Source organism: Lampris incognitus, chromosome 2 (assembly GCF_029633865.1).
Source record: "Lampris incognitus isolate fLamInc1 chromosome 2, fLamInc1.hap2, whole genome shotgun sequence".
Classification (NCBI taxonomy): domain Eukaryota; kingdom Metazoa; phylum Chordata; class Actinopteri; order Lampriformes; family Lampridae; genus Lampris; species Lampris incognitus.
The window spans coordinates 35736660-35752789 of NC_079212.1; the positions used below are offsets into that span (position 1 = coordinate 35736660).

Here is a 16130-nt window from a genome sequence, read left to right on the forward strand (position 1 = left end):
CGTGTTTCTTTGTCTTATTTTGGTTTCAATGCCCCCACCCCCACTTCCTCTCCTCCCTTCTTTCAATTCTGTCACACTCTTTTTTTGTTCCACCAATTTTTCTCCACCTTCCTCCCCTCCCCCCTCCTCCCTTCCCTCTATCTCTCTCTCTCTCTCTCTCTCTCTCTCTCTCTCTCTCTCTCTCTCTCTCTCTCTCTCTCTCTCTCTCTCTCTCTCTCTCTCTCTCTCTCTCATTCTTTTTTCCTTTCATCTTTTTTCCTCATTAACTTGCCAATGCATGCATGCAGCAGCCTGACTTTAGGGGCCAATCAGAGCGTGAGGTGAAAGATCAAGCAGAGACCAGCCAATCAGACAGCAATAAGAGGCAGAACCAGGAAATGACCAAACCTGAAGAGGAAGAGAAGGAGACAGATGATGTGCAGGTAGGTCACTGGAGTCATGCACACACGAATTCACGCACAGTCATTCGCAATGATACATGTTACACAGGCACACCAACAGATGTAGGTGACAATGCATTGGACCATGTTTACACGGACATTGCAGAGGCTTTCAAAGCCACTCCCTTCCCCCACCTGGGACAGTCAGATCACCTCTCACTGTTCCTACTCCCCACTTACACCCCGCTCATTAAACGTGTGAGGCCATCTGTGAGGACAGTTAAAAGTGTGGCCTGAGGGAGCTGACCTTTACTTCAACACCAATTCCAGCACACTGACTGGATGGACCATGTTTGCTATCCAGACCACCCAGGACTCCCACACCATGGAAGCCTGCTGGCCCTGATGGCATCCCTGGCTGTCTGCTGAGGGCATGTGCGGGGCAGCTGGCCGGGGTTTTCACTGACATCTTCAATCTGTCACTGGCCCAGGTAGCTCTCCCCTCATGCCTCAAAACATCGACTATCGTACCAGTTCCAAAGTCAAGTCAATTTTATTTGTATAGCCTATTATTACAAATTACAAATTTGCCTCTGGGCTTTACAACAATACAACATCCTGTCCTAGACCCTTGCATCGGATAAGGAACAACTCCCTAAAAACATGCCTTTAACAGGTAGAAAAAATAGGAAGAAACCTCAGGGAGAGCAACAGAAGATGGAACTCTCTCCCAAGACAGAAGTGCAATGGATGTTGTGTGTACACAATTTACAGAATACAGCGTTGAAAGAGGATAACAGAATTATAATGGAATTATAAGATATATGAAGAATAGGATGAGGAGGATGCCAAGCAGCGTCCAGATGCCACCAGAACAGCCTAGGACCTGAGCCATGCAACACCATCACCATGTAGACCTGACAGGAGGACACACTACACATGCACACAGGAGAGACTCACATCACACCATTCACATACACAGGAGAAGAGACAAGAAAAAAAAGTCACACATCAGAGTGAGAGAAGGATATAACATTGAAACAGGATAACAAAAGTATATGGATTTATAAGATATATAAAAAATGTGATGAGGAGGATGCCAAGCAGTGTCCAGGTGGTGACCATCATCACCACGGAGGCCTGGGAGGAGTAACAGGCTCTGAAAGCCGATTGAAAAGGTTCCTATAGATAGTATTCTTCTCTATGGGTTGACAGCTGTTGATACACAACTCTTTCTAGTACTTTAGAAAACAGTGGAAGGTTAGAGACTGGTTGATGGTTATTAAGAGACCCTGGATCGAGGTGCGGTTTCTTAAGTAGAGGTTTGACCACAGCTGCCTTAAAACTATTGGGAACAGTGCCAGTAGTAAGTGATAAATTAACAATATCTAGCATTGTAGGTCCCAGGAAAGGCCAGAGGTCTTTAAAATGTTTTGCTGGTAAAGGGTCAAGTGGGCAAGTAGTTGGTTTAGAAGTTGGCATGAGCTTAGTCAAACGTTATATCCAGATGAACTGATTCAACCTTCTTTGAGCTTAGTCAAAGTATAAAGAGAGATATTCTCAAAAGCTGTAATAACAGGGACTATCAGTGACTTATTGTATAGATATGAATTTGGTAAGGCAGGAGTAGCTGGAATTCTTCATCAACCTTATTGCAGAAAAAGTCTAGAAACTCATAGACCATGAATGGTGAGCAGCTAATCGACGGCTGCTTTTTAGTAAATTTAGCTACACTGTGAAGGAGAAATCTGGGATTATTTTTATTAATATTGATTAAGCAAGAGAGATATGCTGCTTTCACAGCAGATAAAGCAGGCTTGTATTTCAGTAAACACCCATGCCAAGACAGGTAAAAACTCCCAATTTTGAATTTCGCCATTTACGTTTCATTCTCCTGCAGGCCTGCTCAAGAGCATGTGTCTTGTCATTAAACCAGGGTATAGGCCTCACTCACCAATATGGTGAGTGGCTATAACATCTGTGGCGACCTTAACAGGGCAGGCCAATAATGCTTCAAATTTAATGAGAAAATGATCTGGCACAGCAGGTGTAGTTGGTAAGACAGTCACATCATAAACAGCTATCCCTTTAGATAAAAACAAATCAAGGGTGTTATCAATGCAATGAGTCGACTCTTGAACAAATTGAGTGAACCCAAAAGTCAACAAGCGCCAGAAAGGCTTTACTTAGAGGATCATCAGCCTTATTCAGATGAATATTGAAATCACCAACAATTAGAATCTCATCAGAATGAGTAATAAGACCTGAGATAAATTCTCTGAATTATTCAAGAAATAGTGAGTAAGGGCCAGGAGGTCGATAAGAGTATCACAATCTGGACTGAGCAGAGTCTGTTCATGGCTGAGGGAGATGGACTTAAGGAAGGAAAGGAAGGAAAACATTTGGTTTCAGCCATGTTTCACATAACCCAATCATATCAAAACTATGATTAAGAGTCAGATCATTTACTAGCAAGGCTTTGGTGGACAGTGAGTTGATATTTATGAAACCAAATTTAAGCGTCTTGTTGAAGTGATCAGTAGTAGGCAGAACTTTAGAATTACTAATAGATGAAATATTCATTGGAATTAGACACCTTGTATTATATTAGTTGACAATTTTGAAAACCTACACTTTGAACGATTTGTGGTCAGACTGTGGATAACATTAGATGTTTGGTTCTGTAGATTCAGGCAGCAAGCCTGAATGACTTCTGTCCTGTTGCACTCACCCCCATCATTACAAAGTGCTTTGAGAAGCTGGTCCTCGCCTATCTGAAAACCTACCTACCCCCAACCCCAAATCTGCCCCAACCGGTCAGCAGAGGCTGCCATCTCCATGATGCTACACACTGTTTTGACTCACCTGGACAATAATAACACATTGGAAAGGATGCTGTTCATTGACTTCAGCTCAGCATTCAACACCATCATCCCCTCCAAGCTGGTCACCAACCTCCATGACCTTGGTATCAGCAATTCACACTGCCACTGGACTCTGGATTTCCTGACCAACAGACCACAATATGTCAAGTTAGACTGCCACACCTCCTCCACCCCGACACTGAACATTGGTGTCCCACAGGGCTTTGTGCTGAGCCCTCTCCTCTACTCCCTTTTTACTTAAGACTATGTTCCTGTGCATGGTTCCAATACCATAATCAAATTCACATATGACAAAATGGTGAGCAACAATGTTGATTGCCTGATCAACAACGAATTGGCTTACAGGAAGGAGGTCCAGCACCTGGCTGTGTGGTGTGCCAAAAACAACCTGACCCTCAACACTGAGAAGACCAAGAAGCTCATCGTGGACCACAGGAGAGCTAAAGGCTGTGACCGCACCCCCCATTTACATCAATGGGATTAAAGTAGGGCGTGTGTCCAGCTTCAAGTTCTTGGGTGTCCATGTCTCCGAGGACCTGTCTTGGAGTATCAACTCCTCTGCCCCCGTCAAAAAGGCGCAGCAGCATCTTCTCTTACTGAGGAAACTGAAGAACACTCCCCCATCTCCCCAGATACTAGTAAACGTTTACTGCTGTACCATTGGGAGCATCGTCACCACTTGTATCTCAGTGTGGTACAGCAGCTCCTCTGTCTCCGACCACAAGGTCTTGCAGTCGGAGACAGAGGAGCACAGCCTAGCACATCATCAGCACCCAGCGCCCCTCCACTGAGGACCTGCAACACACATGTTGTCAGCGGAGGGCGTGAGGCATCATCAAGGACACCTCTCACCCAAACCACAGTCTGTTTACCCTCCTCCCACCCAGAAGGCGCTACAGGAGTCTCTGTTCCCACACCAGCAGACTCAGAAACAGCTTTTTCCCTGTTACTGTTAGCCTGCTGAACTCTGGTCCACTATTTATACACGCACATCTTTTTGCACTGCCTATCTGTTTTCTGTTACACTGGACACACTAAACATTCCACAATATAATGTCCATACACTGTATAATACGCTTGTTTATATTTTTACTCTATTTACTCATTCCCACTCCCATAGCTTTTTAAATTTTATATACAATTGCACTACTGCATAGATTTACATATTGTATACATACTGTACATTATTAATTGCTGTATATTCATGTTTATTGACATTTCATATTACTTCTGTACACTCATATTCATACACCTTGCACTTTACTGTACTACTTTGCACTTTCTAGTTTGATGTCAAACTGCATTTCATCGTCTTAGTACTTGTAGTCTGTGCAATGACAATAAAGTTGAATCTAATATAATCTAATCTAATAACAACCAACATCAAACACTTTCTGACATCACATATTTTTCCCTGAAAAGAAATAATTCAATAGAAAAACAGAGGCTCACAGTCAAGTCATACAGTGACACACACACACACACACGCGTGCACACACACACACACACACACACACACACACACACACAGAAACCCAAGCCTAGCATAGCCTAGAACTACTAAATGTGGTGAACTGGTGGTCAGTCAGGCTAGCAACACGATGTTGTAAACAAATGTAAATAGTGACATCACCATCAGCTGTCGAAGTGTGAGGAAGAAAGGACTATTGTTTGGTTGACCTTTTCCTGTTGTGTCTCCATGGTAACTCCAGCTTTGTGTGTGTGTGTGTGTGTGTGTGTGTGTGTGTGTGTGTGTGTGTGAGAGGAGAGGGGTAAGGCAGAAGTTGAGGGAGAGAGATTGTAAAATACAGAAAGATGAAACACAGGTGGAGTGAGACAGCCGGGGAATATTGTGTCCATACAGAGACAGTATTCAGTATATTTGCTCATGCTAGTCAATATTCACTGGCTTTTTGATGTATTATATACAACCAAAAGTGGGTTCCCTAGAATGTAATATGTAAAAATAAAATGACCAATTTAAGCAATGACGTTTGGGAAATGATTTTAAAGATGATATCAACCAAAACCAGCGGAGCTCCTCAGGTAGACTGGCCCAAAGCCCACGGGCCCTAATGGCAGAGGTCTAATGAGCATCAGTCCCATGTTGCTCTTGGTTAGCACAACCAGACATAATGACTCTCTGTTCTCTAGGTGTTTTTTGTGTAATCTGCTGTGTGATCAGGGAGTGAGGAGCATGATCAATGCACACTGTGTTGCCTCAATAATCACTGTGTTCTTAGGAGTCTAGTAGATTACAAGTGCACACACACACACGCACGCACACACACGCACACACACACACACACACAGTAAATCATTCTGCTCTTTTTCCCATTCTCGTTCTACATTCATCTCCAGCCCTCCCTCTCTCTCTCATGCTGTATTCGGCATGGCATCTGCCCTCTTGAGTCAAGTCATTAGAGATAGCCAGTGTCCAAGCTTAGCATTTCTCTCTCTCTCTTTCTCTATCTGTATCACTTCCCAACTGCCTTCGGCCTGTGAAAAGTGTGAAATAGCCAAATAGACCATATGCAAGCATACTCTCTCTCGCTCTCTCTCTCTTTCTCTTTCTCTCTTCCTCCCAGACTGCTTCCACCCTCTCTGTCAGCTGGTTGTGGATAACCACTGTGGAAGTTCACTGATTTTAGTCAGTTGATGTTTTCACCTTACAGACTGGCAGCCTGTCCATGCAACAGAGCACCCCAACATAATTTAAAAAAAATTATGGATTAGTTGTACAGCATAGTGTTGTATAGTATAGTGTTTTTAGAACATTTTTCGTTGCAGATTTTGGTTTTGCTTCGTTTTTTTCATCTAAATTAGCTAATTTATTTTGTTTTATGAAATATTAATTTGTATTAAGTTGTGGTAAAATTATGTGCAATATGTGCAACCCTAGGCCACTGTAAATGAGCTACCACAGAGAAAAACAACACATTTTAATGTGGAAATCTGCTGTAATGAAACATTGTGTTAAAGCTAGGATTCAGGACTTTTACGTATAAATGAATGTCTGTGACATCCAAGCCCTTGCAATATGTCTGGGGCGACATTCCCGCACTGCATTCCCTCTCTGGCGCACCGGAAATGATGTGTTTTACGTCAACAAGTGACGATTGCTTTGCCAGAGCTGAACTTCCGTATATATACACTTCTCAAAAAAATAAAGGGAACACCTAAAAACACAATATAGACCTCGATGAATGAAATATTTCAGCTGAAAATCTTTATTTATTAGACAGAGGAATGTGTTTAGAGCAAAATAACCTAAGAATGATCAATGGAAATCAAAATCATTAGCCCATTAAGGTCTGGATTCAGAATCATACTCAAAATCAAAGTGAAAAATGAGAACATAGGCTGATCCAACTTCTGTGGAAATTCTTCAAGACGATTCAAAATGAGGCTCAGTAGTGTGTGTGGCCTCCACGTGCCTGTATGCACTCCCTACAACGTCTGGGCATGCTCCTGATGAGACGACGGATGGTCTCCTGAGGGATCTCCTCCCAGACCTGGATCAGGGCATCGGTCAACTCCTGGACAGTCTGTGGTGCGACATCGCGTTGGCGGATGGTACGAGACATGATGTCCCAGAGGTGCTCGATTGGATTCAGGTCTGGGGAACGTGCAGGCCAGTCCATAGCATCAATGCCCTCGACATACAGGAACTGCTGACACACTCTGGCCACATGAGGACGAGCAGTGTCATGCATGAGTAGGAACCCAGGGCCCACTGCACCAGCATATGGTCTGACAATGGGTCTGAGCATCTCATCCCGGTACCTAATGGCAGTCATGGTACCTCTGGCTAGCACGTAGAGGTCTGTGCGGCCCTCCAAGGATATGCCTCCCCAGACCATCACTGACCCACCGCCAAACCGGTCATGCTGGAGGATGTTGCAGGCAGCAGAACGTTCTCCACAGCGTCTCCAGACTCTCTCACGTCTGTCACATGTGTTCAGTGTGAACCTGCTCTCATCTGTGAAGAGCACAGGGCGCCAATGGCGAATCTGCCAACCAAGATGTTCTCTGGCAAAGGTCAATCGGGCTGCACGGTGTTGGGCTGTGAGCACAGGCCCCAATTGTGGACGTCGGGCCCTCATACCATCCTCATGCATTCTTTTTCTCACTGTTTGAGCAGAAACCTGCACATTAGTGGCCTGTTGAAGGTCGTTTTGTAGGGCTCCGGCAGTGCTCCTCCTGTTCCTCCTTGCACAAAGGACCAGATAGCGGTCCTGCTGCGGGGTTGTTGTCCTCCTGCGGCCCCCTCCACGTCTCCTGGTGTACTGGCCTGTCTCCTGGTACCTCCTCCATGCTCTGGACACTGTGCTGGGAAACACATCAAATCTTCTTGCCACAGCACGCATTGATGTGCCATCCTGGATGAGCTGCACTACCTGAGCAACTTCTGTAGGTTGCAGATACCGCCTCATGCCACCTCTAGTGGTGAGGGCACTAGCAAAATGAAAAACTAACCAAAGTTGGCAAGAAAAGATGAGGACAGGCAAATGGTCTGTGGCCACCACCTGCAAATCCATTCCTTTTATAGGGGTTGTCTTGCAAATTGTCTAATTTCCACCAGGTGGAAATTAGACAATTTACCAACAGGTGAAATTGATTCACAAATCAGTGTTGCTTCCTAACTGGACAGGTTGATATCTCAAAAGTGTGATTGACTTGGAGCTACATTGCATTGCTTATGTGTTCCCTTTATTTTTTTGAGCAGTGTATAAACTTAGCACCAAAAGTAAGGAAATGTGTGTTTGGTAGATTATTTCTTTGTTGTAACAATGCTTCATGGCAGTAAATCTTATATTCGGCAGCTGATTGTCAGCACCTGGGGTACCAGAAGCTCAAAACAAGAGTCAATAGCAACAGCAAAATAAGCTGTTTGGCATTGGCAGAGAAGATTTGGCAAATTTTTCATGGGCGCAACCCACATACTCAGCTCTGCTGCTCATCCCACAAATGCGTGTTCCTTACAAATGTGGCACCATTTAAAAGGGAAATAAACAGGCTTTCCAACGGTATACGATTTATTGCCAAGAAGCATCGTTACAACAATGAAATAATCTACTGTAGCGAATTAGGGGGACAACGCAACCACAGGAACTGCCGCGGCCGTGAGGCGAACCCGTGTCGCCCGCACCGCAGGAGGCGTCGCTAACCGCTCGACTAAAGAGTCGGACCCGCGAACCATCGGCCAGCGTGTCTTCTTATCCATGCACATTACAATATATATGATGTTCTCTTTGTAATTTTTTGAATTGGATTTAAATAACGTTTTGTTAAAAAACTTCCGTGTCCGGGTAGCGTAGCGGTCTATTCCATTGCTTACCAACACAGGGATCACTGGTTCCAATCCCCATGTTACCTCTGGCTTGGTCGGGCGTTCCTACAGACACAATCAGCCGTGTCTGCGGGCGGGGCGTTATTATGAATCCCACGGCACTTCTAGGCAAGACACGCCCCACGTAGCATTCAAGCGCTAGGATTGGCCAGTACTCGTTTCCTCCATTGGTTAAGGTTAGGGTTAAGGGTTAAGGTTCGCTAATCAGAGGCAGTGTAGGGGCGGGTCTTCCTAGAATCCTAGCGTCTGGATGCTACGTAGGGCGTGCCTTGCCTAGAACTGCCGTGGGATTCAGCCGGATGTGTGTCCTGGTCGCTGCACTAGCGCCTCTTCTGGTTGGTCGGGGTGCCTGTTTTGGGGGGGGGGTAGCGTGATCCACGTCCCCCTGGTGAAACTCCTCACCATCAGTTGAAAAGAAGTGGCTGGCACTCCACATGTGGAGGAGGCATGTGGTAGTCTTCCGACCAGGACGGCTCAGAAAAGTGGGATAATTGGCCAGGGGGGGGGGGGGATCCACCAAAAAAAAAAGAGCTGAACTTCCGTGTGACAAAAGCGTTCGCATGCCTCTGATTGGCTTGTCTTCAGGGATTTCTGCCAAGAAGCTTCCGGGCTTTGGAAACTATGGCGGATAAACCCAAGAAGTGCCAAGAAAAGTTTCTGATGCTCCAGAGAAAAAGAAAAGAAAACGCCGCCCAATGAATGCTGGAATAGGCTCCAGCATCCCCGCGACCCTGAGAGCAGGATAAGCGGTTAAGCTAATGGATGGATGGATGTACTGTTTTGTACCACCTTGTGCTTTGGCAATACTGTGTAACAGAATATGGCCATGCCAATAAAGCACTGTTAAATTAAATTGAATTGAATTGAGAGACAGACAGACAGACAAAGACATACTGGACAACTCCATAATGTCCCTGCCCTCCTGTCTAACTGATTTCCTGTATGTTACCTGTCTGTGAATTATAAGCTGTTTTCCACTCTTACAGACAGAACGTGTATGTGTGCAAATGGCAGACATTTGAATTGAAGCAGCTCATTTCACCGCTGATCTCACTTTCTGTCTGGTGAGAAATGAGACATGTCAGAATTCACTCACCTAGTCTCAGAGAGAGGTAGAGAGAGAAGGAAAAAAAGTCGAGTGTGTGTGCGTGTGTTTGAGACTGAGAGAAGGGAAGGAAGGAGACCAAAGGGGGAACATAGATTGAGAGAGGTAGGTGAGAAACATGGGGAGGGACTAGGAGGAGAGACATGGGTAAGCAGAAAGACAGGGAGACAAAGAAAAATAACTAAAAGCAAGAGGTGAGGTGCAGAGAGAAAAGGAGAGAGTGAAGGGCATATGGCCAATAATGAGGAAGGGGTGTATGGAAAATGACAGATAGCGTTATTGGAAATAAGCGACATGGGAAATGAAAGAGATTAGAGAGAAGGAGAGAGGCGCAGGGAAACCTCTTTTTGCTCCCCTAATGTAAATCCTCAAAGGGTTTGATGAAATGGATTTTGTCTGTCTGTCTTTCCTGTTGTCGCTGTGTTACAGCTCAGTGAGGATGCTCACTGATTTCTCAGAGATGTTAAGGCGGCATTATACTCAAAACGAAGCAGGAACTTTTTGAACAAACAACAAGAAGAGATGTATTGCGTTCTCACCAACCCACCAGCTGGCTAAAAGTGCGTAGACCTCCCCCCGTCTGCAACTGGTCCAAATATCAGATGGTCAGTTGCATCACGGTCGATCGGCCGGGCACAGAGCTGCTTCATAATCTTTTTTTCTTTTCTTTTTTTCAATAAGCCCCTTTTTTCTCCCCAATTGTATCTAGCCAATTACCCCTCTCTTTTTTGAGCCATCCCGGTCGCTGCTCCACCCCTTCTCTGTCGATCCGGAGGGGCGCTCCAATCGACCAGAGGGGGCGCTAGTGCAACGACCAGGACACATACCCACATCCGACTTCCCACCCGCAGACACGGCCAGTTGGTCTATAGAGACGCCCGACCAAGCTGGGGAGGTAACATGGGGATTCGACCTGGCGATCCCGTGTTGGTAGTTTACGGAATAGTCCGCTACGCTACCCGGGCGAGCTGCTTCATAGTCATTCTGCGCCCTGCAGGCAGTGTGATGTGGCACAATGAAAAACAAAGAGTTGATATTGGGTATATGGAGTCCCATAACAGCCAAATGTGTTTCTTGTCAAAGTGCCTTTTAGCAAGTCACTGAACCACTACTGTCCCCTCTCTGTCATTCTAAGCTGCTGTGGGTAAGAGCTTCACATTAATGCAATAAATATTGGATCTAAGTGAAGCATTAAGTCAAGTTGTCCTTAGTCCCCATAGCTCCCCCCAGGAATTTGTTTTGGTTGTAGTTCTTGGTGCTTTTGTGTATTCTCTAAGTGAGTGAGTCACTCTTTAAAAGGCTGAATAGCTCATTTTTGGCACTGATCATTTTCAGTGTAAAGTCCTCCAGCTAATTTTCAGCGTAAAGTCCTCCAGCTGTCTTTGCTGGCAGTGTCCTCGATGCAGCTCTGAGTGTTATGGGTGAAGTTTGATAGAGAGCAGTCCAGAGCTGCTGCAGCCTATAGACTAGTGGAGGGTGAAAGTAGAGTTTAGTGTGTGTGTGTGTGTGTGTGTGGGTGGGTGGGTGGGTGGGTGGGTGGGTAGGTGTGTGTGTGGGTGTGTGTGTGTGTGTGGAGGTGGGGCGTTTGATGGACATCACTCACTCAGCAGCCAAATGACCCGTGAGATGGTGTCTGGCATGAAGGGATTGTGTGTGTGTGTGTGTGTGTGTGTGTGTGTGTGTGTGTGTGTGTGTGTGTGTGTGTGTGTGTGTGTGTGTGTGTGTGTGTTATGCTTGAGTAGGGTTTCATGTCACTTTCACTCTGATTTTCTTGTCACTGAAAAACTGTGTGTGAGAGAGAGAGTGATAGCGTGCTACAGCTGGGGTGTGCTTTAAAGGGTGTTGTAGCACTAAAGTGCAACATTACGTGCTTCACTCACTCTAATCCCCCCCTCCCTCCATTGCTCCTTCTTCTGCTTTTTACCCATCGTCTTTTTACCCACTCTCCACTTTTCTATCTTTCCTATCTCTTTTTCCTCCCTTCCTTCCTTCCTCATCCCTCCTTTTTGCTCTCCTCCTGCCTGCTCCCTCCCTCCCTCTCTCGTCCAGCCTGCTCAACACATGGGGGACCTCCAGGCTCTGCTGCTCTGTGCGGAGGAGTCTCTTCATGAAGCTCAGGAGGAGCTGGAAAAGGAGAGGCAGACCCACAGAGAACACACGCTCAGACTCACACAGGTCAGTTCACATCATCTGGAGCGAGTGGTGGTGGAGGTGGAACTCATTTAGCACTCATTTAAACTGTTATCACAATACAATATCCCTAGTATATCCCAATTAACCTTATTATCTTGTCTTTTGATCTCTGATTTGCTTTAACCCCAGCTAAATGTATGGTGGAGAGTCTGCAGTGCTTCTGTGTAATTTGTTGCGGATGGGAAATTGGCTCCAAAATTTGTGCGGTAGCCATCTTTTTCATACCAACACATAAGGAAAGAAGGTGACCTTGGTTACACTAATAACAGCTTGCCTGCTTCACTGATTCACTGGCCTGAGAAAATGAATTGACTTTCGGCAGCTGCTTTCTTGAGTTCCTTGAATCAGAATCAGAATCATATTTATTTCCAAGTAGTTCAAGATCATACAGCGAATTTGACTTGGTATGTTGGTGCAAAAGGGAGAAAAAATAAAAACAGTAAGGTAAAAGTTAAAAGAATAATAAAATATATATGCAAGATCAAATAAAAATAAACAAAAATAGGTGCAATAATGTAGAAACACTGGGAATGTGACCAGTATTCTATTTATAAATGAGAATTTTTAAATACATTATTTACAAAATGAGACTTTGTTGTAGAATAAGAGTTTACAGGGTGGTGCGGACTTTATGCAATGTCCTTGTACAGAGGGCACAGTAGGGCAGATAGATATATTGCGCTGTGTTTATGCATGTGAGTGTGTGTATGCATGTATGTAGGTGTATGTCATGTCATGATGTGGAGAGAGGGTCAAAAGGGATGGGTGGAGGGCAGCGTCAGTGGGTTTCTGGGGGCTTGTTGGAAAGGCCTACTGCTATGGTGAAGAAGCTGTTCTTGTGGCACGAGGTTCTGTTTTTTATAGACCTTAACCTCTTGTCAGAGGGGAGTAATTTGAAGAGACCATGGCCTGGGTGGGAAGGGTCAACGATGATCTTCCCTGCTTACCTCAGGGTCCTTAGGGTGTACAGGTCCTTGAAGGGGCACCAGGTTGCAGCCAATCACCCTCTCAGTAGAGCGAATGATACGCTGCAGTCTGCCCTTGTCTTTGGCAGTGGCAGCAGTGTACCAGATAGTGATGGAGGAGGTGAGGGTGGGCTCAGTAATGGTGGTGTAAAAGTGCACCATCATTGGCTTTGGCAGTTTGAATTTCTTCAGCTGCCGCAGGAAGTACAACCACTGCTGTGCCTTCTTGGTGAAGGAGCTGATGTTCAGCTCCAACTCAAGGTCTTGGGTGATGATGGTGCCCAGGAAGTGGAATTGCATTGTTAGCGCCAGGTGTTCACCTAAATAATTTCTTTTTTTTTAACTTGTTTTTTATTAGTAAGTGGATGCCTGGGAGTAGAGGCTAACATGTCAACCATGAAATACAGACTTCATTTGGGTCTTAACCCCATCATGACTGCCTCCTGTCTTCTCCATTTGCTCTCATTTAGCTCCAGGAGGAGCACCAGAAGGCCCTGGTACGCCGGGACTTCCAGCTGCAGAGTTTAGGTCTCCAGGCCCGGCTGCAGCAGAAGTTCTGGAGCCAAGAGAGGACTCTGCTGGTCCAGGAGTCTCAGCACCTCAAGCAGACGCTGCTGCTCCTCAGCCTCAAGCTACGCTGCTTCCTCAAACAGTGGAGGCTGGGACGCAAGATGGATGACGACGGCAAAGATGTCTTAGAGGTCTGTGGGAAATCGAAAGAAAATTTGTCTCAGTTCAGAATCAATAGCCTAGAGTCACTCATTTTGACTTGTATTTGTAACTTCCGACTAGAAATGCCAGTGGGTCATTTTTGTGAGAAAGCTTGTGGAAATTGGTGATCCTGTTCTGTCATTTGTCTATTAGGTGAACAGCCTGAAGGACCTCTACATGCTATTGGAGGAGGAGAACCTGTCAAGCCCCGCTCACCAGGCTGACAAAATGGCTGCCGCAGAGGAGCAGACTCTGAGCCCAATTATCAAGGTTGCTACACTCACACACTCATAAATAAATACATACACACACAAACACACTGTGTTGCTTATTCACACACCAATGCATTGTGATGATGTTGTGTAAAATTCTCCATTGACTACACTTAAAAAATCTACAGAATATTTGTACAAGACAGCTTGATTTTTTTTCCCTTCTTATTATATCACAAAACTGTGAGTGTGTTGCAAGTTTTTTGTGGAACAATTTTCCTTGGAAGGGCCCCTCAACCCTGCATTATCAGAAGTAGTGAGCAATATCTTCGCTTACTCACACAGACACTTAGAGAACACATGCACACATAGACAAGTTTAGAAATATAATTTCATAACTTCAGTATCTGCCCTTTCTTTTCACAGCCCTGTGAACAGACACACACAATGCATACGTACATAGAGTACATGGCAAAAAGTATGTGGTAACCCTAACATCACACCCATATGTGGTTGTTGAACAACATCTCATTCCCAAACCATGGGTATGGAGCGCCTGACAAACAGTTTTTGCGCTGACATTGTTTGCAGGGGTAGTTTGGAAATCGGTAGTGAGTGTTGCTTGTGTGTCCTACTGCTTCACAGCTGAACTGATGTTACTCCCAGATGTTTCCACTTCACAATAACTGATTTACAGTTGACCGGGGCAGATCTAGCAGGGCAGAAATCTGGCGAACTGACTTGTTGGAAAGGTGGCATCCTATGACAGTGTTACGTTGAAAGTCACTGAGCTCTTCAGTACGACCAATTCTACTGCCAGTGTTTGTCTATAGAGACTGCATGGCTGTGTGCTTGATTTTATGCATCTACCAGCGATGGATGTGGCTGAAATAGGCAAATCCACTCATTAAAAGGGGTGTCCACATCCTTTTGGCCATATAGTGCACATTCCTCAAACACACACACCCACGCGCGCACACACACACACACGCGCACACTTGCTGATTGCTCTCATTTCTCCCTGTAGTCCAGTGCTGTGAGCAGTACGCTGGCGGACCTAAGGGTGGCGCTGCAGGATCTGAGCGGGGAGCTGCGGCAAGAGAGACAGGGCTCGCGGGAGCTCACCCAGCAGTTTGCCAAGGCCAAGGCATCATGGGAAGTGGAGAGGACGGAACTCAAGAGCCTCATCACACAGGTTGGGAGCAGAGAAGGTGGAAGAAAGTTAAATGAATGAGTGGACAGTTGAATCAATGGACGGATAGATGGGTAGGTAGGTAGGTAGGTTGATAGACAGTTTCCCACTACAGAACTGCCTGTATAATGTCAGTCATTGTGTTGTTACAGAGAGTTTTGAGATGTTTTGCTGGATACGTCTATAAAATTGCAGTAAGTAAAAAGTAATGTTTATATATGAAGGAATTGATGGCATGGGCTATGATATACCCATTCTAAACTGCAGAGTCTTCGAAGGGAAATCAATGTTCACGCCTGCAGGATGACACTTTTGACCAGGCCATAGACGGATTAACAGTCACCCATGTAGTATCTGCATTTAAGAGGCCAATAGTCTTTTTAAGTGGTTTTAAAATGGATGACACCATTGAGGTCAATTTCTAGTCCTCTACACATTTAGTGCTTTCTCGGTATGTCTTGCTTGTTTTGCGTAATCTAACTGAAGGAGAGTTTGTATGTAAGAGGGAATGTAACCCCTTTACAACAAAACTTGTCACTGCTTGGGGACATTCATTCACTCTTGTGTGCTCATCTGCTCCCATGCTGGAGTTTCCCAACCAGGAGATCTCTAGAGATGAACTGGAGGAGGGGTCATATTTTTCTGTGGATATGTATCTAAGAAACATATAGAGTATAAATCACATCCTCTATCTTGCCATTTAAATTTTGGATGTCATCCATTTGTGTTGTTGTACCAGACTGTAGTGTGATAAGTTGGATTGGGAGAGACATTAAAAACAGTGTATACTTTCAGGTTTCCATAACACAACAGTAAATGCTTGGCCATATTGGAGATGTAGGAACAGTTCTCACTACAAGATTTCAGTTTTATGTATTGCTATTTTCTTGACTGAATCCCAGCCACACTTTAAAACATTTGTGCCGGTCCGCCGTATCCTAAACAGTCCACATGCTGTATTGACACACGGTGTAAGCAGTGATGAGGACGTTAGGCCAGCAGGTCCTGACCGTTTACTAAAACCTTTTTATAGACTTTTATAAATGCTCAATGTGTTTCAGAATCAGAAATACTTTATTCATCCCCGTGGGGAAATCGGGTTTTACGTAAACACAACTGAAACTATGTTGTCAG

The 16130-nt window shown here is 45.1% G+C and overlaps 1 protein-coding gene across 1 annotated transcript in view; it reads left to right on the forward strand.

Annotated features, from left to right (window-relative positions):
• Nucleotides 1-16130, forward strand: part of soga1 (suppressor of glucose, autophagy associated 1) — a 157177-nt gene that overhangs the window by 116203 nt on the left and 24844 nt on the right. Inside the window, exons 11-15 of the mRNA XM_056299554.1 lie at nt 288-422; nt 11773-11898; nt 13352-13582; nt 13746-13862; nt 14832-14999. Coding sequence (XP_056155529.1) covers nt 288-422; nt 11773-11898; nt 13352-13582; nt 13746-13862; nt 14832-14999 — 777 coding nt within the window. The remainder of the gene's footprint in view (nt 1-287; nt 423-11772; nt 11899-13351; nt 13583-13745; nt 13863-14831; nt 15000-16130) is intronic.